General features: G+C 47.0%; 1 protein-coding gene across 1 annotated transcript in view; it reads right to left on the bottom strand.

The window, feature by feature from the left end:
• LOC147448568 (uncharacterized) overlaps nt 1-24,954 on the bottom strand; it is a 108,731-nt gene that overhangs the window by 33,069 nt on the left and 50,708 nt on the right. Inside the window, exons 11-12 of the mRNA XM_086521141.1 lie at nt 1,879-1,995; nt 1,646-1,793 (exon numbers count right to left, since the gene is read on the bottom strand). Of these exons, the coding sequence (XP_086377267.1) occupies nt 1,646-1,793; nt 1,879-1,995 (265 nt within the window). The remainder of the gene's footprint in view (nt 1-1,645; nt 1,794-1,878; nt 1,996-24,954) is intronic.

Here is a 24,954-nt window from a genome sequence, read left to right on the forward strand (position 1 = left end):
GAAAACGAGTACGGGCCACCCCGGCCCTCGCAGTATCAACTCATGGAGATGCAATGTCAACAGCAGGTTGATGAGTGCGCAAAGCAGATGCTTCAGTTTTCCAAGGATCCTCAGTATGCCAAATTTTTGACCCGGCACCCGATGGATGAAGTGCATACTCATTGGCAGAAAGCCATTGAGACACCCATCAAACGGGCAATCAAGACGTCTCCTACTCCGAGGATGTTCATTGAAGGAGAACTCAATAATGTTGTCGAGACCCAAATCAATTAGCTTCTAGACACAAAGAAGCCATCAAAGAAGCAATTGAAGAAGAGCAACAAGGAGACTGACTACCCGGGTTACTTGGGCCGTCAACCTTCTTTTGCAATTGCACGAAAACAGAAGAAGTGTGTGAGTTTTGGACTACCCAGTTCTTCTTCCTCTTCTTCCAACAGTTCTTCAAGCTCTTCCTCTTCCCACTAGAGCGAGGAGGGACAGTCAATGGAATTTGAATCCTTTTCCGGATTCCGAGATGCTTCGAAGGCTTTGGCTTTCATTCAGCAGTTTGATATAGCCTTCTCTGGAGGGCACTACTCTGAGCACTCCAAGACCAGGAGGACAACATCGTTTTTGAAGGGAAATGCACACATGGTGGTCCACTCTTCTTCTAAGGAGAGAAGCCTCGACCAAGTGGTTGAAATTCAAACAACTCTCTCTTCTCGTTGTGTCCGTTGGTCGACTGCCAAGAGACTGTTAGTCACCTGCTATGGGATTGCTGCATTACTAGAGGTTTTCTCCGTCGCATAGCACATTGTATGCGCCTCCGTTTCTCCTCTATGGTCTTCCACACAAGGTTTTGGGCTTTTGGCATTCTCCCACCTTCCTTACACTGATTTGCAGTCTTCTTTACATGGGTCAGCATTGGACCCTGTGGAGGCAACGTAACGGCTACATGTTCCTTCAATTTGATGCAGATTCCTTTCACTTATTCAAGCTTTCCCTTAGGCAATCTTTACGTTTTGCCTGGTAAGTTGTTGATATCACCTCGCAGATGCATCAGCTTTCCTATAAATGCTTTTAGTCCTCTTTCACAGATGAACATTTCTATGTTCGCGCTTTTGTATATGATCCTTTCTATGGGTTTTCTTCACCTTGAGGTTTCCCATTTGTAAATTAATCCCAAAGATTTACAAAAAAGTATGTGTTTCAATTACAAAAAAAAAAGTGCGTGAAGTGTTTGAAAACCATGAAACCATGAAACGTTTCATGTCATCCTAGGCGAGGGCAGCAGCAGCAATGAGCTCGCTGCTCCCAAAAATCTGTCTTTTCAGCTAAAAACTGCTTTAGCCTAGGTTTGTAAGCCTCTACCAGTTATTGGTGGTTATCCAACTTTAGTTCCTTTCTTGGATAATATGTGCCTACAGTAATGCTGATTACTGCAAGGGTTAAATTTTGTAATCTAGACAACCTGACAACACACTCTCATAGAACAACGTGCAGCTATATCAAAGCTTCCATTCAGCCAAGTTGCTATCCTGCTTGTGCACTAGAGTAGCTTATGCTAGAAAACTACTTTCCACATTATGGCTCACTGGGCATGCATTTCAATGCTTTTTCATTTAACACGTTTTCTTCTGGCCTTGCAGAGGACAGGAACCGAAACCTTGGCAGTCGGATGAATTTTTGCAGATGGATGAACATAAACATCTCCGACAAAAGTTGCACTTTTGACTCCATCTCCCTTGGCCAAAAGCTCGGGTGCAGTTAAACGATACTGCGCAAGGTACAATGATGAACACCTTAGAGACATCCTGATACACGCAGAAAAGGGAGCTGTTCATTATGATATGTACACAGCAGTAAGCATAAAAAAGCATTCAGGGGAAGAGTTTGAACCCAGGTGTTTTAATCTGCTCCCAAAAGTCTCCAGTCTCATATGTGTAAAGCTGCTTTTTGCCTGCAAGAGGAGTAAGGATGTCTTGGTCCAATCTTACAAAGTCGGTTTGCGCTGACCTGTACAATGAAAATTGATTGTACTTTTGAGCACTCTATCCTAATGACACAATTCTCTCTCTCTCTCTCTCTCTCTCTCTCTCTCTCTCTCTCTCTCTCTCTCTCTCTCTTTTTGGGAAAAGTCAGGGCTGTATATTACTGAGTACAATATAATCCCCAGCGGATGCCAAAATAGCCTATCACGTGGGGTGTACAAGCTGAATGTAAGGATGAGAGCCACTATAGTGACAACTCGACTAGAACAATCTCATGGTGGTCAGTGTGATGAGTGGAGGAGAAACCACCGAGGGGGGGCATAATGGCATGTAATCTGGCCACCTGTAAGTGTGAAGAAGAGTGGGGATCGGGCCCAACGCCGAAGGAAGGCAAATCGACGAGCCTCGGCTGCTCGAGATGTACCTGAGGAAGAATCCCACTGCCAAATCAGGGTGTGAATGATGTCCAGCCAAATGGCAGTGAGGGTATCCTAAAGGAGCTGTGGAGCTGCACTGAGAATGTGAAGACAACGAGCTTTCCAAACATTCCATAGTGTAATGCTAGTGATGACTGAAAAAACTTCATCACGTCTCTCTCTCTCTCTCTCTCTCTCTCTCTCTCTCTCTCTCTCTCTCTCTCTCTCTCTCTCTCTCTCTCTCTCCTGCCCCTCGCCCTCGCCACCCCAGCCCATCATGCTCGCCTGCCGCCTGTTACAGAGTGTGGCAGAGTGCCCCAGTCTACACCCCCAGCCTCCTCGGCTACTGCACACCCCCCAGTCTCCTCGTATACACCCCCACTCCCCTCGTCTGCTGCACACCCCCCCATCACCCCCGCCTACCTCGTCCACGTCCCCCCATTGGGCCGTACCCCACATCCTGCTGTACCAAGGCCAGAGCTGAGATGAAGTGACTGAGGAGGTACATCCAGTACAGTACCCTAGTGGACAGCAATGGCTCCAATGGACAAAAGAGAGGTGGAGGAGATGATCGCCCGGGCTATTACACAAATGAAGGACACCGACAAGGCATTGAATACAGAAGTGAGGAGGATGACCGAGAAAATCAAACAAATGGAAGACCACATCAAGGAACTCACCGAAGAGAAGAATGAATGGAACAAGGCATTCGAAGGTCTTCGGGACACATTCAACATGGAAATACACAGGGTGCAAGAAAGTATCAACCACTTACGCATCTCCAAAGAGGAAGGGGAAATTACAAGCTTAGAGGACATTGAGGTGGAGATCAAGAACAAGTGGAAAGCAGATATAAAAGAGGAAATTCAAACAGAAATGGAAGCAAAACAATCCTGATGGGTGGAGGTGGTCAAGAAGAACATCAAGAAAGAAGTACAGGAGGAGGCATACCTAGAAGAACACCTGAGGGTCCAGACCACACTTGAGGAGGAGCGACTACGCCAAATGAGGAAATACAACATCAGGATTACTAGCCTCAAGGAGGGTACCTCAGCAGAGGCGGATGCACAAGAGCTTTGTAGCCAATTAGGCTACAAAGACACCAGGCCTTTTACAAAGGCATGGCGAGCTGGGCGGGATACTACTCGTGCACGCCCCTTGATATTACAGTTACGAGGAGATGAGAAGCGTACCACTTTCTTCCGTAAAAGGGTGCTTTTACGCGGCCTACAAGGGGGACACATATTCATGGATGAGGATCTCACTAAGATGCAAATCGAACACAGAAAATCATGTATGCCCAGGGTCCTCCAGGCAAGGAAAGAAGGCAAGAAGGCCTTCTTCAGGGATGGCAGGATCTTCATCGATGGTCGCCCAGTTTCATAGGGATTCGCGACCCATGAGACACAAGCTAGGGCACAGGAGACACCACTCAGAGGAGCAATATGGAACTGCAATGCAGCTTTATGGGCACATCCAGAGCGCTTGGAGGAGATCGTCAGAGAGCATGACTTTATATGTCTCACTGGGACTCATGACATCCCAGAGAGAGGACTACCCACAGTCACAGGGTTTCAGTGGGAGTCGACCTGCAGACCCATGACCAGGCAGGGTACAGCTCGAGGTTCAGGAGGGGTGGCCATACTGTTTAGACAGGGACTACATAGACGGATACAGGTGATGGGCAGAGATGAGGAGGCGTGCTACATGTGGGTACGATTGGAGCTCACCCACGAGAGATGCTTATACATTGCCATATGTTATTTTTCTCCACATGGATCACGATATGCCATACAGGATCCATACTCCCGATTGTCGGAGGACATATCTCACTATACAGCACTCGGAGAAGTTCTCCTCATGGGGGACTTCAACGGGAGGATGTCACCAACGTGTGACTACTATCTATCCTTTTTGTTGATTTCTTTCTTATTATTTATTTACTTTCACTTTTTGGAAACACCCCTCGGGAAATCTAACTACCCTGCATTGCATAGCTAGTGTGGAACTGTCCAGAGGGAGTCCAGGCCTGAGGCAAGAGAGCACTAAGATTGGACAAGGACTATGGTTAGCCAAAGTGGCATCATTGACTAGCCAAAGTGGAATCCTTTGCTACAGAGGCTACAATTCAGTTCTGGATGTGGCCGCAGTGTACAAAGAGGGTCAGATGACCTAGAAAGATACAATGGCAGCATCTCCTAAAATTTAGGGAACTACTATTTTGGGACCTGAAAATGTGTTTGCGTCATTACCTCCAGAATGACAAGGGGAACATTTTCTTACTCTGCCGTGAAGTCAACTGGGCAACCAGTTGGGAGATTTTTAGGCGGCAACCCGGAAACGGGAAAATGCTTGTAAATGTGCCAAGTGGCACCTTCTGGTGCACTTTCCTCATGCAACAAGAAGTGGCGCTGAATTTGAAGGAGGGAGAGCCTCATTTTCAGAATTTGTCACAGGTTAAGAGCTATGGAGTGCTTGCTTTCCCTCTTATGCACAGTGCGGTGCCAAGAGTGATGCCCTGCACACTACGCACTGTCCTCTCTCCCCTCTATGGCAGTATGTTATGCCCTTCTAGTGGGCTCTTCATTTCACCAATGTACAGTTGTGTGGGTTCATGCACGATTGTCGAGGCAAGAGCCTCTTGCACAGGTACTGGATTAGCTAGCGGCTAATCCCCCGCAGGTACAGGTGAATTCGGAGAGGTTTCACGCCAGAAATCTCGTCCGATTCAAAGGGCAAGTAGCCCTACAGGTGCGGGAGCTCGAGGACTTGCTACGGATGCGACCAGCACGCGAAACGGAGCCCGAAACAGTAAATTACAGCCTGCTGTGTATTTTTGCAGGTTTAGGGTTTTGGCCCTAAACGGTCCCTAATACCCCCCGGAGGTTCGGGGACGCGAGGGGACTGCTCTACAGGTGATCTAGCGCATTTTCGGGGCTGAAAACAGAGAATTCAGCGTGCTGCAGATTCTTGCCAGGTTTTGCAAAGTGCCCGTATGCGTCGGGAAAGTCAGTCAATGCGTGGGAATACTGACTGTGAAGGGTCCTAGTGCAGATATGCTGCCGAAATCGGGCCGGAACAGTTGAAATTCAGCCAAGTTTGTGCGGGGCAGCTTGTAGGGATCCACAGTGTTTATTCCCTCTTTTGAAGAATAAAGAAATACCAAAAGGGGCGCCTAAGTTAGGGACCAATTTGGTGTCGGTCTACTCATACAGGTGCAATCTAGCAGCCTGTATCCCTCTCCCCTTTATTGTGTCTTGAAAGTACAGGTAAAGTGGACGACAAGTTAAATGGGTGAAAGCAAATAAGGTTTAAGTTTAAAGTCTACCGCCCTTTTTGGATTGAACAGGCCGGTTACATGGTTCCATCGACAGGATTAAATCACTTTTTCCCATAGAAGTGAGCCTTGGTCAGTTTAGGCTTGAAGACACAAGGGATCATAGACCAGACACAAGGAATTGGAATTATGGCTGACAGACCACATGATGTGACTGAAGAGGTTTCCTCTTCACAAGGTCAACAGACACATGAAGTGGGTGAGTCCTCAAGACCACCACAGACGGATGATGATATATTCACGACCCAGTTGGCTACTGCTGTGGCTATGTTCACACAAGTAATGCAAAACCCGAGGTTTTTAGCCTTTCTGCAACCTCCTGTTCCGTCTCAACAAGTTGGGTCACTGGATCATATTCAAAAGCCTGTTAAGGCTCGAGCACAGGTGATTCATACTGCACAGTCAATGGAAACACCTGTACACTTAATGGAGAATATGCAGTCTCCACAACCTGTGCCTAAGGTGCAAGAACAGGTGGCTGAGATGCCTGTCTTTCAAGCTGTACCAGTTCAACCCGCCACTTTTCAGCAACCTATAGCTGGTTCTAATGGGCAGAGAAGCAACCTACAGGCTATGCAACAGGTCTTCCCACCAACTTCAGTACACCCTGGCTATTTTGGAGGTGGATCGGTATTCCAGAGCATGGCTGGTCATGCACCTGGAAATCAGTTTTACACGCCAGGAACAGTGTTCAGGAGTGCTCAAACGATGATGCCTAACCCCATGTATGGTGTCACGGGCATGCTACCAGGGTTTCAGAGCGCTCAGGGCCAATTAGGGATGCCACAGGCAAATTTTGGTATGGCTGGAATTACAAATCAACTGCCAAATATGGCATTTCCAGGTCAACTTAATTGCGGTCAGGGAACACAAATGAACCCTAACAGTGTTCCCATCTTTCAGTCACTTCCATATGACAATTTCACGCTGCTAGAGAGGCCAACTCCGTACAAAGAAGGTGGCAAAGGTGTGTCTTTCACAACCTTTACAGGGTTTGATGACAGGAAGAAGGCTCTCTCATTCCTCCAGCAGTTTGACAAGGCCTATGCAGGGGGAAACTTTACAGAGGCTTCAAAGGTCCGCAAGGCAGCCACTTTCTTGACAGGGAATGCGGGACAATGGTGGACAACTTTATTGCTTCAAGGGCAAGCTCCGTCCACATGGATTTACTTCAAGCAGATTTTTACAGCAACATGGTTATCTGATGACTTTGAAGCAGATGTCATGACAGAATGGCACCAGCTTAATGCTGCCACTTGCAGAAATCTGGATGATTACAATCGGTAGTTTTGGAAAGCTCTAGTTCCAGTAACTTCCTATAGGTTTGTGCCATTGACAGAACAGATTGAAAAATACTGTTGTGGCCTACCTAAAGGATTGAGAAAGTATTGTACGAAGACAAAAGTCACTACTTTGACGCAGCTCATCGAGGTAGCAAACACTGGCAATGGTTTGCTCAAGGGAGAAGATTGTGAATTTAACACTAGCGTCAAGGCAGGATCAAGCAAGAAAAATTCAGCCAAGAAGCACGTTTCCAATGAGGCTCCTGAAGGGACTCAGGAGCCAGCCAACGCAGAGAAAGGCAAAGCTTCGGCTGAATCAGAAAAGGGACCAGCGAAAAAATGGAAAAGACGTTTTCCTCGCAAGTCTAAAGAGCAAAAGAAGGTCCTGAGGACAAAGAACAAATGCTTTATATGTGAGCAGCCTGGCTACATTGCTTACAATTGTCCTACAAAGAAAAGGCCAGCTGATTCTGAAGACAAGGAGGACAAGAAAGGAAAGAAGCCCATGGCTGGTCTAGTGCCAGATATGGTGGGCGACAAGCCAAATTCAGATGCAAGTGAGCTTTGCAGAGCATGGGGAAAGGTCAGGGATCAAACAGTGCTTATCTTCTTTGATCCAGGTGCCAAAGCCAACTTCATTTCCCCAAAATTGGCTTCGAAGTTGGGAATCAGACCTGAAGAGATGGGGTATACAGCAGAGGCAGGTTTGGCATGTCGTCGCCATACAGAGGCTGTGACACCCATCATTGGAAAGTTGCGTCTACATATCCAGTCCTATGTAGATGCTGAAGAATTTTACATCATGCCACTGGACGGATGTGATGTGTTGTTAGGTATTCCTTGGTTGTTTCGTGTACAAGGAATCATGGATGCCTACAACAAACAGATCACTGTACAGAGCAGGGGAAAGACTCACATCCTGGATGTAAAGCTTAAAGGGGAGTCTATTCCCACTGTATCAGCTTCTGCTATTACTTCTGTAATGAAAAAGCATCTTTCTGCGTACTTGGTTTTTGCACGTGAAGTGTCAGATTGTGATGAATCAAATTTATCTGTGCTAGATAAAGAAAGGTCAATGTTTTTACAACAGTATAGTGACTGTTTTTCCGATTCATTACCGTCTCAATTACCGCCAGAGAGACCCGAGGACCATGTTACCATATACATGTGGTAGTGATGTGTGTGAACACACTAGGACCGCCGGGGCATTTTTTCCCTCTTTAGGAGGTTTTTTCCCCCGTGCATTGTATATACGCCCATCACTCTAGGGCTATCTATCTTTCCATTGCACACTAAGTAACATACTCTCTATTGTGTGCCTTGAGCTTCCTTCGTCTTCTCCAAGCTGTGTGTGTTTCTCTGCAACCCTAATTCCAACAATTGGTATCAGAGCAGGTCACGTCCTCCCGGGCTTAGTCGCCAGCAGCTGCTCCACCACACGCCTGCTCACTTTCTCCGATTTCAATGAGCTTTGGCGAGCGTTCGCAGGTCGACAAAAATTTTGGGTGAACTCGAAGAGCTGGGTCTGCTCAAAATTTTGATTCGGGCTCATTTCGGCCCCCCTTTCCACTACAAGCAATACTGCACAGGCTATTTCGTCATTTTGTGTAGAATTTCTATCAGTGCCGTTTTCTGCATAACAGGTGCCTTATAGTCTTCTACGGTTTGTGCTATATAGCACAGGTTGTTCCCGCTCCGTTTCTCCTATTTTCGGGCAATTTTCACATCGGGTGCAGCATTTACCATGGCTGACAACAACAACACAGATGTGTTCAAGATGTTTGCTGCTGAGGACACGTTGGATGGGGACAACTACTCTATGTGGGCTTATATGATGCAACATGTTCTTGTGTCAAAGGGTGTCTGGAACATTGTGCAGGGCATTGATGTACGTCCTGGTTCTAAGGATGTAGGCGATGTTGAGGATGTTGCAAGTCTTGCTGCAAGGATTGTTGTTGTTAGAGTTGTTTTGCCTACGGCAGAACAAGCTCGTTGGGATGTTAAGGATGCGTAGGCTCATGCATTGATTGCGTTGTCTGTGAAGCGCACCATTGTTCCTCACATCCGTTCAGCAAAATTTGCAAAACAGGCTTGGGATATTTTAGCAGGTCTTTATGCAAGCCGCAATGAGGCTTAAATTGCTTTGCTGCGTAAAGAGCTGGAGTCGAAGATTATGCATGAGGAAGATGATATGGACACTTTCCTTGCTAGGTTCAAGGATATCAATGGGCAACTTATTTCTGCTAGTGAAGTCATTTCAGACAGTTCCCTTGTGCAGACTGTTCTTGATGCCTTACCAGATTCCTACCAGACTTTTGCTAGTACTTGGAGACTTATGACCCAAGGAAATCTTGAAGTTGTCAAGTTTGATGCATTATGCACATTGCTGTTGCAAGAGTCACTTTCCAGAAAAAACAGGACTAGGCAGCGTGCAATTGAACATCCTTTTATTGCTTCTCAAAGAAAGGGTGGTAACAGTAATGCAGCCACTTCTTATGGTTCTGCTGCGAGTGGCAAAAATTCTGTTCCTAATGCTTCTGCTGGCAGTACTTCGTCTGGCAATTCTGGTGATAAGGGCAAAAAGAAGATGCGTTGCCATTATTGTAAAGCCAATGATCACTTGATCAAGTCGTGTCCTAAGTTGAAGGCCAAAGAGGCTAAGAAGAAAGAGGGTGGTTCCACTGCAAATGCTGGTTCCACTACAAATGCAGCCATTGTTGAGTCTTCTGTGAAAGGAGACTGTAATGTTGATGTTGATGCAGAATGGGCTTTTAGCGCAGAATGCACTTACAATCCTGCTGTCCATGATGCATGCTTGTCAGTTGCTGCAGATTCACATGTGTGGGATTTCGATAGTGGTGCTACAAAGCACATTACCTCACATCGTGAATTGTTTACCTCTCTCGAGTCTATTCCTCATGGGAATTCAGTCACTTGTGCCAATAACGCCTCTTATCCCGTTCAAGGAGTTGGAAAGATTGTGCTCACTGCTGCTAATGGCAGTTCCTTCACACTTGTTGATGCACTTTATGTACCTGGGATCAAGAAGAATCTCTTGTCTGTATCCGCACTTGCTAGACTTGGACTTGTAGTCAAATTTGTAGATGACAGATGTACAGTTCATGATCTCAGTTTTGGTGATGAAATTGTTGCATCTGGGCTTTTGTGCCGTGGGCTGTATAAGCTCACTTTGTATGACAAATGTGGACAAAATTTTGCAAATGCTGTTGCAGATTCAGGGGCTATTTCAGATGCAAAACTTTGGCATGCACGTTTTGGTCATCCGAATTTTGTCAGTTTGCTGCGTTTGCAGAAATTTGATATGGTTGCTTCTTTGCCACCTCTTGAAGCACCTGTCAAACATGTTTGTGAAGGCTGTATTTTGGGTAAGATGCAGCGTTCTAAATTTCCAAAGGATGGTTCAATTCGGGCCACATGCAGGTTGCAGCTTGTGCATAGTGATGTTTGTGGGCCCATGCAAACTCCGTCCTTGGGCAATTACCTGTACTTCGTGACTTTCATTGATGATTACTCCAGGCATGCATGGGTATTTCCGCTTAAAGCGAAGTCCAAAGTTTTTATGTGCTTCAAACAATTTCTGGCTATGGCTGAAAATGTCTCGAAATGTACTATGGGCACCCTCCATTCCGATCGAGGGGGGGAGTATATGTCTCATGAATTTAATGCATTTCTGGCTAGTCGTCGGATAAAACACCAATGTACAGTGCCTTATACACCTCAGCAAAATGGTGTTGCTGAGAGGAAAAATAGGTAAGTGACGAAAATGGCACGATGTATGGTCAAAAGTCAAGCTTTGCCGCATTCTTTTTGGCTTGAGGCCATTATGTGTGCCACTTATGTACTTAACAGGTGTCCTACGAAAGCTTTGTAGTCTATTACTCCATATGAAGCATGGCATGATAGAAAACCTTCTATTGAGCACATGCGTGTTTTTGGCTGTTTGGCATATGCTTTGGTGCCACAAGTGTAGCGCGGAAAATTGGATGATAAGGCTGTGAAATGTATTTTTGTTGGTTATAGTGCTGAAAGCAAAGGTTACAGGTTGTATCATCCGCAAACAAAACGTATTCTGGTTTCTCGGGATGTAGTGTTTGTGGAAGATTCTGTGCAGCCCTTGCTGTCATGTACTAGAGACAGTAATGTAAGCTCACAAGACATTTATGACACTTTGTTGCCTCTTTTCAGTGGTGGAAATACAAATGTAAGTTCCAATGAGGCAAATGTACAACCTATGGGGGTTTCTGAAAATGTTCTAGATCAGCCTATTACTGATGCAGATGTACATGATGTACTTGATGAGGAAAGGGCTGAAAATGAGCAGGCTAGAGGTATGCCAAAATGGCTGGTGCACACTTTGCGTGACAGTAAATTCGATGCACCTTTGTCTAGTCGTACTCGTTCAGGCTCTCGCCATGCATCTTATGCATCAGATTGTTATGCTTTGGCTGTGTCTAGTTTACATGATGTTGAGGAGCCCCTGTCTTTTGATGAAGCACAAAATTCAGAAAATCGGATGGCTGCCATGCAATCAGAATATGATGCACTTATAGAAAATGACACATGGACTTTATGTGATTTGCCTCCTGGCAAAAAGGCCATTGGTACGAAGTGGGTTTACAAGTTGAAACGCAAGCCGGATGGTGAGATCGATCGCCATAAGGCTCGACTTGTTGCAAAAGGTTATGCACAGCAAAAAGGCATAGACTATGAAGAGACTTTTGCTCCCACTTGTCGTATGACTACTGTGCGTTTTCTATGTGCATTGGCAGCTCATTTTGGTTGGGATGTACATCAATCAAACATTGTTACTGCTTTCTTGAATGGTGACATATTTGAGTAAGTTTATGTAACGCAGCCTCGCGGTTTTGTCATAAAAGGACAAGAGGACAAAGTGTGCAAATGTAACAAGGCTTTGTATGAATTGAAGCAATCTCCTCGTGCTTGGTATGAGAAAGCTGACACTCATTTGGTCAAACAAGGCTTTCGTAACAGCACATTGTATGTAAAGCGTGAGGGTGATGTACTTCTCATTGTGGTTCTTTATCTTGATGATTTGTTGATCACTGGACCAAATGAGAGACATATTGCTGAATTTAAGGCTGATTTGAATGCTACTTTCAAGATGAAAGATTTGGGACTGTTGCATCATTATTTGGGTATACAGTTTAAGCAGTGTGATGGTGGTATTGCCTTGTGTCAGAAAAGTTACATAGAGACATTGCTATGTAAGTTTGAACTTGAGGATTGCAAACCTATTGCCACTCCCATGGAAACAGGTTCGAAGTTGAGTCTACATGATGCTGGTGATCCTACTGATGTCACTCTTTACCAAACTGCTGTTGGCTGCCTCATTTATGTATGCAACACGAGGCCGGATATTCAGTTTGCAGTCTCACACGTCAGCAGATTTATGCATAGCCCAGGGTCTAAGCATTGGTAGGCTGTCAAGAGGATTTTCCGCTACCTTAGTGGCACTTTACATCTTGGCTTGTTTTATCCCAAGGGGGGATCATTGCCGCCAGACATACATGCTTTTTCGGACTCAGATTGGGCTGGTTGTTTTGACACGCGAGTGTCCACAAGTGGTTTTTGTTTCATGCTTGGCAGTTCATGTATATCATGGTTGAGCAAGAAGCAACCTACTGTGGCCACTTCGAGTTGTGAGGCTGAGTACAGAGCAGTCTTCACAGCTACGGTTGAGTGTGTATGGCTTAGACGCCTTATGGTTGATTTGGGTGTTGGACAGGACACTGCCAACACTATCTACACTGACGGCAGTTGCGAGGAACCCAGTTTTTCATGCTCGCACAAAGCACATTGAGGTGCATTACCACTATGTCAAGGAGAGGCTCTCAGCAGGAGAGATCAGCTTGGCTTATGTGCCAACACAGGACAACGTTGCAGATCTTTTCACAAAGGCATTGTCTCGTGAGAAGCTTGAAGCTTTCCGCAAAGCTTTGGGCTTACTCCCCTTTGTGGACTGATCCTGTCCTCAGGGCATGGCACTTCCCTTTACTCCTGTGCCAGCTCTCGTTCACCGCATCACTCCAGGGGGGATTTGTTACCATATACATGTGGTAGTGATGTGTGTGAACACACTAGGACAGCCGGGGCATTTTTTCCCTCTTTAGGAGGTTTTTTCCCCTGTGCATTGTATATACGTCCATCACTCTAGGGCTATCTATCTTTCCATTGCACACTAAGTAACATACTCTCTATTGTGTGCCTTGAGCTTCCTTCGTCTTCTCCAAGCTGTGTGTGTTTCTCTGCAACCCTAATTCCAACAGACCATGCGATAAATTTGGTGCCAGGCAGTAGCCCACCAAATAAGCCTCCGTACAGGGTTAGTGCGGCTCAGCAGAAAGAGATAATGGGCCAAGTACAGGAGCTGTTAGAAAAGGGGTTGATTCAGCCCAGTTCATCTCCATTTTGTTCTCCAATGTTGTTGGTGCAAAAAAAGGATGGCTCATGGCATATGTGCATCGACTACCGTGCACTGAACAAGAATACCATCAAGAATAGGTTCCCTATACCTAGAATTGATGATATTATGGACAAATTAGAAAGAGCAGCTATGTTTAGCAGGATAGATCTAAAGAGTGGGTACCATCAGATCCGCATTAGATCAAAGGATGTGCACAAGACTGCTTTTAGAACAACGTTTGGCCTTTACGAATTTTTAGTGATGCCCTTTGGTCTCACAAATGCTCCTGCTACGTTCAATAGGATGATGGACAGAATTTTCCGTCCACACCAGCAGTTTGTTGGTTTGTTGGTACATTCTTTGATGACATGATAGTCTACTCAAAGAATGAAGAGGAGCATAGGCATCACTTGGCCATTGTGTTCAAAGAGCTACGCAGTCATAGGTTGCTCATCAATGCAAAGAAAAGTGAGTTTTTTCTGGAAGAGATTCACTTTCTGGGACACGTTGTCTCAAAGGATGGTGTCAGAATGGATCCTGCAAAAGTTGAAGCGATCAAGTCATGGCCAGATTTGAAGACGGTGCATGATGTCTGAAGCTTCTTGGGACTATGCTCCTATTACAGAAGGTTTATCCGAAATTTCGTTGAGATTGCTTCACCTTTACATGCTCTTCAAAAGAAGGACGTCACTTTTAGATGGACACAGAAAGAGATTTCAGCTTTTAATCTCTTAAAGGAAAAGATGACTTCGGATCCAGTCATTGTGTTGCCAGATCTTAGGAAGTCATTTGTGGTCCAGTGTGATGCCTGCGGTAGTAGCATTGGTGCAGTGCTAATGCAAGATGGCAGGGTAGTAGCCTATGAGAGCAGAATTTTGCAAGGGCCAGAGATGACCCTGTAGCTCTATGAGAAAGAGTTACTGGTTGTGATTCATGCGCTCTTAAGTTGCAAACACTACCTGCTAGGTGCCGATTTCGTTGTCCAACAGACCATCAGACCTTGCGATACTTCTTGACACAGACAAAGTTATCTGAGAAGCATATGCAATGGGCAAATATCTTGTCCATGTTTCATTTTCAGATTGTGCATGTGCAAGGCAAGAAGAACGTTGTGGCTGATGCCTTGTCAAGGAAGCCACAAATTTCAGCTGTGTCAATTCCTTATCATCATGAACTTGATGATATGAGAGAACAGTATGCAAATGATGAAGATTTTGCAAGGGTCTTCGAGCAGCTAATGGATGGACAACGTCATGAACACTATCTTCTCAAAGATGGGTTCATGATGATGCATGGCAGATTGTGTGTCACAAAGCCATTGCGACGCAAAGTTATGGAAGAGAGTCATGTCCCACCGTATGCAGGGCATCATGGTATCGATGCTACAGTTAAAGCGGTTGAGACATTCTTCTACTGGCCTACATTGAGAAGAGATGTGGATGCCTTTGTGCGAGAATGCCTAATATGCCAAAAGGTCAAGTTTGACAGGCAAAAGGCACCAGGGTTATTGCAACCACTACCTATTCCAGATAAACCATGGGAAAGTATTGCTATGGATTTTATCTTTGATCTTCCGAGAACGCAGACAGGAAACGATGGTATTTGGACCATTATTTGCAGATTTAGCAAACAGGCTCATTTTATTCCTGTCAGGAAGAAGATAAAACCAGATCAGATGGCACGCTTCTTTATGAGCAATATTTTCAAGTATCATGGCATGCCACAGTCGATTGTTAGCGCCGTGATCCACGCATGACAAGTTTGTTCTAGAGAGGCTTGTTTGAGAATATGGGCACAACGCTCAAATTCTCTTCGTCATTTCATCCTCAAATAGATGGACAGTCAGAAGAGGCAAATTCTACTATCCTAGATCTGCTGAAGTGCTATGTGTCAGAGCATAAAGGAAAGTGGGAGCAGTATTTTCCATTGGTGGAGTATGCATACAATAATACTGTGCATTCATCAACTGGCAAGGCACCTTTTGAGATAGTTGAAGGTGGCAAGAAAGTTCCTCCCATACTGCATACAAAGGACAAGATATTTGAAGCAGATAAGTATGTTCAGGACATGGATGAAATGTATAAGAAGGTCAAAGTGGCCTTAGAAAAGACTCAGGCAAACCAAAAGAAAGCAGTTGATCGTCACCGTCGTGAAGTGGTATATTCACTTGGTGATTGGGTGCTTTTACGCTTTGAAAAGGCAAGGTTAACGAAGATGAAGGGCAAGGAAAGACTGTTTCCAAAGCTCAGCATGCATTACTATGGGCCTTTTCAAGTGTGCGACATAATTAGTGATGTTGCATATAGGCTGAAATTGCCTGACAGTTGGAAGATTCACAATGCGTTTCATGTGAGTCTTCTCAGACCCTATGTGGGTGATGTGCCAGAAGATATGCCAGCTGAAGATCAGCCGGAAGTCGAGGAACTTCACGAGATCTTGGTCCCGAAACAGATTTTGGCACACAAAGAAAGGAAAGTGAAAGGCAAGGTTGCTAGGCGTTACTTGGTAAAGTTCAGAAACTATCCACCAATGGATGCTAAGTGGATGGAAGAAGGTGAACTTGCAGAGTCACCAACTGTGTTATCACTTTACCTTGAAGCCTTCGATTTGCAACCTACCTTCACCCCTTGAGTTTCAAAGCTACATGGATTGTCAGTGTGACAATGGCTTCTGAAACAAATGATGTACATGGTATTTAAAGTGAGCTCAAATGAAATACCTGCTACATGAATGTTAGAGCCGTACAGATTGTCAGTTTGGCAATTGCTCTTATGGAATGTCCATAAGTTTGGTTAGTGCTATAGAAGTGAGTATTTCTTAACAGTTTGTCAAGGATACAGTAATTGCTTCTATTAAAGAGTACATGTGTAACTGCATTCTTAAACTGTCGGTTTGGGTATGCTCGAAAGTGTTACGGGATCCAACGTGTACTATAAGACAGTGGCAAAATGTGTCACTACCATTTTGTCATTGGAAAGTTAGTGACTCAGAGCAATGGCAGAGTGCGAAGTTACCACTATGTCATTGGGACAGGGTTCACACGCAGGCAATACATGAGTCGACAAGGTGTTGAATACACCAGGGTTGACAATGAGCATGTATGTGTCGTACATGTGTCGACAGGTGTTGAATACATCAGTGTTGACTAGAAGCATGTACGACATAGATGCAAACGAGGACGTTTGAGATTTCAAGAGGGGGGTATATACTATCTATCCTTTTTGTTGATTTCTTTCTTATTATTTATTTACTTTCACTTTTTGGAAACACCCCTCGGGAAATCTAACTGCCCTGCATTGCATAGCTAGTGTGGAACTATCCAGAGGGAGTCCAGGCCTGAGGCAAGAGAGCACTAAGGTTGGACAAGGACTATGGTTAGCCAAAGTGGGGTCATTGACTAGCCAAAGTGGAATCCTTTGCTACAAAGGCTACAATTCAGTTCTGGATGTGGCCGCAGTGTACAAAGAGGGTCAGATGACCTAGAAAAATACAATGGCAGCATCTCCTAAAATTTAGGGAACTGCTATTTCGGGACCTAAAAATGTGTTTGCGTCATTACCTCCAGAATGACAAGGGGAACATTTTCTTACTCTGCCGTGAAGTCAACTGGGCAACCGGTTGGGAGATTTTTAGGCGGCAACCCCGAAACGGGAAAATGCTTGTAAATGTGGCACCTTCTGGTGCACTTTCCTCATGCAACAAGAAGTGGCGCTGAATTTGAAGGAGGGAGAGCCTCATTTTCAGAATTTGTCACAGGTTAAGAGCTATGGAGTGCTTGCTTTCCCTACTATGGGCACAGTGCGGTGCCAAGAGTGATGCCCTGCACGCTACGCACTGCCCTCTCTCTCCCCTATGGCAGTATGTTATGCCCCTCTAGTGGGCTCTTCATTTGACCAATGTACAGTTGTGTGGGTTCATGCGCGATTGTTGAGGCAAGAGCCTCTTGCACAGGTACTGGATTAGCTAGCGGCTAATCCCCCACAGGTACAGGTGAATTCGGAGAGGTTTCATGCCAGAAATCTCATCCGATTCAAAGAGCAAGTAGCCCTACAGGTGCGGGAGCTTGAGGACTTGCTACGGATGCGACCGGCACGAATCTTCTGCACAATTCTGCACAGAGCATGCAAAGTGCATATGTGCACATTAGCAAGCGGGATGTTTAAAATGGCTTGGAAATTAGGATCTTTTGTGTGCCTACTAGGTGCCCTGTTCTAGTTTGCAAAGTTGCACTCTTTTGCTGGTCCCATGCAATAGAAACAAGGGCTTTTGGCAAAGGCACCTTTGGACACATTTTACATGCACTTCAGTGTCATAGATCTCCTCCCATGTGCCAGTCCACCCTGTAACTCCCAAAACCTTCCACAACAAGCTCCTCTCCAGATTATTGTGCATTGATAATTTCAGGTATGGTTGTTTGATGGAAGACCCACTTTAGCACAGTGAAATCCTCATTGTCCACCTTGAAAGCACTCCGAGACCCGTCCCTGAGTAGTGCCCAGTGCAGTCTGACACCAATCACGTATAGAAGAGCGAGGTGGACACTGTCCAATCATCCGGCCAACCAAGCCATGCTGTGCCAAGTGTTGAATTTTGGAGTCAATGCGTGTCAACAGGTCACCAGTACAATCCACGCGACAGGCAAGTGGTGATGGAGCACCGTGTGTGGCACTCAAGACCAGCAAAGCAGCCATGAAGAATGGGCGAGACTGGCAAACGAGAAAAGCAAGACCCAATAGTGAAGCTTGAACTCTTTCACGTTCTCTCTCTTTCTCTCCTTGCCTTGCAAGTAGCAGAACGATGCACACTGTGAAGGTTTGAAACAGGTGGGGTTGGCGGACTGTTAGGGTTTTGGAGAATTAGGGTTTTTCAGGGAATTAGGGTTTCAAGAAATTAGGGTTTCCAAGAAATTAGGGTTTTGCAGGCAGCAGAGCACGAGGAGGAACGCGTGGGGTTGCAGGCAGCATAGCGCGAGGAGGTGACGGGCTGCAGGCAGGGGACGCCGTGACTGCATGCTGCAGGGATGGGGGTACGCGGCAGCAGCAGGATGCAGGCAGGGGAGTGCGGCTGCAGGTGCGCGTGGATGGTTGCTTGCGACTGGCTGCAGGTTCGCGCGTCCTCTCAGACAGTCACAGATTGACTTCCGACGCCTAGTGCGGCGGAAGAAGAGGGCATTTTTGGCTCACCTAGAGCAGGATCTATACCAACTTTTCTTGAGTCAGGACTCATGTGAGGCATGGCGGCTCTTTCAGGAGCAACCCCCCCCCCCCCCCTTGCCATCACTTCTACAGAGGCCTGGGGCCAGTACGCATCATCTCTTTACACAGTTCCTAAGCAGCCCCCCTTCCCGACCCCCCCGATCCATGCCCACACACACATGCTTTTTTCACCGTTGAGATGGTGAGGAAGGCCATTGACAGGATGAGGACTGGGAGAGCATACGATCATGATGGTTTAGTGGCTGAGCATTTCACGCATCCCAGAGATCTACTAGCAGAGCTTCCAGCAGTTATGTTTAACCATGCCATGTGTGAGGGCTTGCCTGATAATTGGAGCCTATCTACTATTGTACCTATCTTCAAGTCGGGAGACCCTATGGAGCCTGGGGATTATCGCACTATCATGATTGGACACACATTGGCACAGTTGTACGCATCTATTCTTGCGCAGCAGCTAAGTAGATGGGCACAGAGGAAGGGGATACGCACAGCCGGGCAGGCAAGGTTCAGGAGGGGTTTTTCTACTCTTGACCATATCTTGACACTCAGAGCCATCATTGAGGAGGGCAGATCGCGTGGGAGACGGATCTATTGTAGCTTTGTGGATTTCCGCAAAGCATTTGACACAATGCCCAGAGCTAGATTGATGCGTAGATGGGAGTACCCACAGACATCATGGTTTCAGGCGCATGGGTTCAGCATCGACAGATTGCCTCCCTTCCAGTACTCATTGGATGCACCCTCTCTGACTCTTACACGGTCCAAGATCACTAGGCTCATCCGCCAGGACTTGACTCAGCTAGACACCAGGAGGACATGAATACAGCCAGCACAAGAGCTGGGCACGAAGATGGCTTTCTACAGAGAGCATCTCCTCCAGCTTACGGTGGATGGTTTTGTGACGAGGCCCAAATACATGCACACCCACTTGTCTCATGGGATACGATGTGCTATTGGCCAGATATGCACATCTTCACACCAGCTGCGGATCAAGACTGGGAGATACAGCGGAGTACCAGCAGAGGCCAGGACATGCCCCCTGTGTGACATCGAGCCTGAGACAGAGTTGCACTACACATGCCACTGCGCCGTCTACTACGAGATACGAGGCCGCTTCCATTGCTTGTTCAGAGAGGGCTTTGGACCATTCTCCAAAGTCATGCGGTACAAGGATCAGAGATGCCTGGGTTTGTTTTTGCTCGAGCTGCGCAGACACGGAGAGAACCTGATGAGAGGAGAGGCTAGCCAGTCTCAGAGACAAATCACATACTTCTTTAGAGCTGCCACTGGACACCCGGAGGAGTTACTACCACAGCAGAGCTCGTCGCCTCACACCAAAGGCACACTGATCGACCGAGCGACTGAGCTCACGTGCTGTACATGTGAGAGTTACCGGTCTAAAGGATCGAGGAGGAAGTAAGGGAGCTCATGGAGTTGATGGGAATAGATAAACCAACGCACACAAAGGCAGGGAGAGTCGGTAAAAGAAGTGGAGGTGTTGGAGAAACATCGAAGGAACGTGCTCTTATGCGTAGGAGGATCGCTTCGCTTGAAGAGAAAGTGGTCATCCAAGATTCCATAATCCAAAATCTACAATCAAAAAGTGGGCAACTCGAAGAAGACGAAATTCAACCATCCATGATGGAAGAATTGAATACCATGAGAGAAGAAATACGGGTTATCAAGGAAGGTGAGGAGAAGAAGTCATGGGCCGCGGTCATCTCCGCAACACAAAAGAAAGTAAAGGAGGCCGAAAAATGGATTGAGGTTGCCAAGAAAGGGAAAGGTAAGGAAGCTCCTTGTACACCCACTCTTATTAACATGACCCTCAAAGAGAAACAAAGGAAAAGGATGCGGGCTCTACATGTGAGGGTAACCGGACTCAAGGACATAAACGGCCTCACATTCATGATGGGGGTGGACAAGCCTTCACACACAAAGGCATGGAGAGTGGGCAAGAAGAGTGATTGTCCGGGAGAATCTTCAAAAGGGAGAGCTCTCATACTACGCATCCCCTCCTTGGAAGAGAAGAAGGAATTCTTGAGAAAGAGGCCTACTCTCAAGAAGACAGGTATTTTCCTCGGTGATGATCTCGCTCTCTCACAGCTTGCGCATATGAGAGAGGTAATGCCAGAGATTACAGCCTTAAGGGAGAAGGGAAAGATGGCCTTTTACAGAGATGGTCGGGTGGTGATTGTAGAGTGGCGCTCTACATGACGGTGCGAGACCTATGGGACCACACTGAAGATGGCTACTTGGAATTGTAATGGATCTATGAGGTTGGACATTGGTGACTTTGAGGACAGTTTCAGAGACAGGGACATTGGTTTCTTCGCAGAGACTCATCAGGCCCCTGGACACCTTATGCCACATGTGGTGGGATACAGATGGGAGACAGCCCACGACAGTCACGAGATCTAAGCATGAGAGTAGAGGTTCATGAGGAGTAGCAGTGCTATTTAGGGAGGAGTTACAGCCACTACTACATATTGTATGGAGAGATTATCATGCTAGATACATGTGGGTGAGGCTGAGAGCTGACACAGGCCGATTTCTATACATTGCCATATGTTACTTCCCCCCAGTACGTCAGTATACGCTGCATCCAGAGGACAGTTGCCTTTCTCTATACTAGATGATGATATATGGGAGTTTTCTAGGATGGTAATATCATCCTCCTAGGGGACTTCAATGCCCGAATGGGCAACTCTCAGACAGTCTTCTACGACACTTCAGATGAGATGCTTAGAGAGCTAGATGTGGGTGAGTTGGGGCTTGACAGATGCTCACATGACAGAGAGGAGACGAAGTATGGGAGATACCTCACAGAGATGACGACTACACATGGGTTAGCCATACTTAATGGCTTGCAGCAATTTCCTGGAGCAGCCGGTTTCACATGCTTTCCACACAGACACGGGGCCAGTACAATGGACTATGTTATGGCACAGCCTAGCTTTATTTCTTGTATTCAGGATTTCATAGTGGGAGCCAGACCATTGGGCGTAGCAGGGGATTATGCTCTTTTGACATTGTCTGTTTCAGTATAGTACAGCCCAGACATCAGAAGGCATGTCACATAACCGTTATACATTTACACCAGAGACTGACTCGGTTTATACAGAGGAGATCTATAGCCTTCTATGCGCAGCTAGTCCTGGTCTCTCAGTGGAGGAGTGTGCATGCTCCCAGAATAGTTGGTATGATGAGGAGTGCACGGAGATGAGAGCCCAGCTTCAAAGGGATCTTCTTTTAGGACTCATCACTTACAGACAATCTTGGATTGCTTCTCGGCGCCTTGTGCTACTTGGCCCAGATGAGTATCAGATGTTCTTGAGTTGAGATTCAGGAAAGGCATGGCGATTCTTTCATGAGCACTCCCCTCCCCAGTGATTACTTCTCCTGATGTGTGGGCCAGTATGCCTCATCGTTATATACGGTTCCTGGACAGGACCCCCTTCCAGATCCTACAGAGCCATGCCCACCTACCAGCACCTTCTTTACCACTAAGATGGTAAAGAGAGCCATTGACATGATGAGGACCAGCATGGCATATGATCATGATGGTCTAGTAGCAGATACATGCTAGAGATATGCTGGTAGAGGTTCTTGCAGTGTTGTTCAATCGTGCCATGTGTGAGGGGTTACCTGAGACTTGGAGGTTGTCTACTATTGCACCTATCTTCAAAGCAGGTGATCCTACAAAGCCTACAAATTACCGCACTATTATGGTTGGGCACACATTGGCACGGTTGTATGCATCCATTCTTGAGCAGCAGTTGAGTAATTGGGCAGAGGGTGAGGGTGTACGAGCAAAGGGCCAGGCCAGTTTTAGGAGGGGTTTCTCCACTCCTGATCATATTCTGACACTCAAAGCCATCATTGAGGAGGGCAGGTCACATGGGAGACAGATTTATTGTAGCTTTGTGAATTTCCGCAAAGCATTTGACATGGTACTTCATGCTGGTATGCACAAATGACATCATGGTTCCAGACGCATGGCTTCACCATGGACAGGCTGCCCCCTTTCCAGTACTCTCTTCAGGCACCCTCGATGTCTCTTACACGGGTGGAGATTACTAGACTCATTCGTCAGGACCTGATCCAGCTAGATACCATGAGGACATGGATAGAGCTGCCACAGGAGTTGGGCATGAAGATGGCTTTCTATAGAGAGCATCTTCTCCACCTCAGAGGAGATGGGTTTGTGATTTACATATGTCATTGCACAGTGTACTATGAGATACGGGGCCGTTTCCACAGCTTATTCAGAGAGGGTTTCGGTCCTTTCTCTAGGGTCATGAGTTGAGGATTAGAGATGTCTTGGGCTATATCTACTTGAGTTACACAGATATAGAGACACTTTACTCGGGAGAGATAGAGAGAGACAGTCCCATAGATAGATTACAGATTTCTTTTCACTAGATATGGGACAGCCAGAGGAGCAGCCATCACTGCAGAGCTCGGCCCACACTCGACCACTACCGGCACTCTCATCGACCGAGCACTGGAGCTACGAAGATCCAGACGGCCACGATTGAGGAGAGGGGCTACACAACAACGATGGAGACTACAGCAGAGGATTCGAGCCATACTCTCTCGACATCTAGAGTGCAGATGAGGATGGATTCTAGTAGTAGTATCATTGTTCTAGTTCTTTTGTACCCAAACATGGTATTAGATTCACCATTTTGTAATAGATTGGTCTCATAGGTCATTTTGGCCTTTTTAAGACGTTAATATAACATTTCATTTCTATTTGCAAGGGCAGGCTGAAGGTAGGGTAGTAGAGAACCAGATGCAGAAAAGATTAGAGGATGCACTGGCTATGTTTGAATCCTGGAAATAAAAAGTGGAAGAACGCATGAATGAAAAAGATGCACTGATTGAAGCACTTAAGGGGAACCTTGCAGCTTGCAAAAATACCCCCATAAAGGAGGCAGAAAATCAACCCTCAATGATCAAGGAGCTCAAAAGCATTAAGAAACATGTGAAAACTTTACGAGAAGAGGAAGAGCAAAAGGCACGTACAACTTCATTTGCAGATAGATGGGCCACCTAGTGAAGGCCTGTCCACGGAGGAGACCTCGACCCGCACCTCAGCCTCAGCCCCAGCCTGCCACAGCCAGCGACACAGCGCACAGATCCACAGCCACCCTCCGAGCCTGGGGCTCCAGCGGAGGAGGGGTGGCAGCAGGCCCGTGGCCGTCGACGCCAGGGGCCACAGCGACAGCCTGGCACTCAGAGTGGCCCTCAGGTGCCTACTCAGCAGCAATGGGTTCCCAGGGGGAACCGCTTTGGTCCTCTTGAGCAGGAGGAGCCCCCTACACCAGCCTCCACCTCCGCTTCACCCTCGCCAGCCACCCCACCATCTGATTTCCCCTCCTCCTCCTAATCCCCTCCCCCACCCTCTGCTCCCGCCCACTCCCCACCTCACCCCCCTGTCTCTGTCGCCCCACCCCGCTTCTCTTCTCCTCCGCCCCCCCCCCCCCCCCCCCCCCCCCCCCCCAGCTCCTTCTCCCCCTCCTCCTGTTTCAGTACCACAGTCGACTCAGGAGACTGGTCCCTCGCCAGCGGCTAGGAGATCTCTTGGCAGCGCCTTTGCCACGAGTCGCCTAGCGAGAGAGGGTCAGCCCTTCTTGCGGCCCCCTCTGCAGATTCAGACATTTTCCCTTGCAGCTATCCCTCGTGGTCTGACGAGCATTGACCTCCGACGCCACTGGGATTTCTTCGATTACGGGTTCACTCGCTTTCTCGGCGATTCCACAGCAGACCATGAGGCAGCCTGCTTCAGGGTCCACGCTTTGTTCCTCGCCGCTAGGGGGACAGAGGCCTTGGACTCAGTAGTTGGTTTCTCCTTCCCCCTCTGTGGTAGGACCGAGACAGAGTGGTCCCTCGACTCAGTGGTGGGATGGTTGCATACACAGGTTCTCGAGTTCTCTCACCACATGGGAGAACTTGGCGTTACAGATTTGCTGCAGACTTTGTGGCCACTGGCTAAGTTTGCGGTGACACCCCCAGACTCAGCAGGATGTAGGCACATTGTGGTGTACTTCTTTGTTGATACACAGTGTTTGCCTTGCTATGTATACATTCATGAGGACTCCTGGACAGAGGAGGTTGCTTTATGCACGGCTCGCTCTGCTTGGGCTTAGACCAGGCACTCATGCAGTCTCGCCTATCTAGAGGACGCTCGGATGCGGATTACTCCCCATCCAAGCCAGCCTCGAAGATAGCCCATCTTGCTGCTGCGGCAACATCTTTTCTCTCTCGCTCCCCATGAGGAT

This window comes from Adiantum capillus-veneris, chromosome 10, assembly GCF_014529385.1.
Source record: "Adiantum capillus-veneris isolate H3 chromosome 10, ASM1452938v2, whole genome shotgun sequence".
NCBI lineage: Eukaryota > Viridiplantae > Streptophyta > Polypodiopsida > Polypodiales > Pteridaceae > Adiantum > Adiantum capillus-veneris.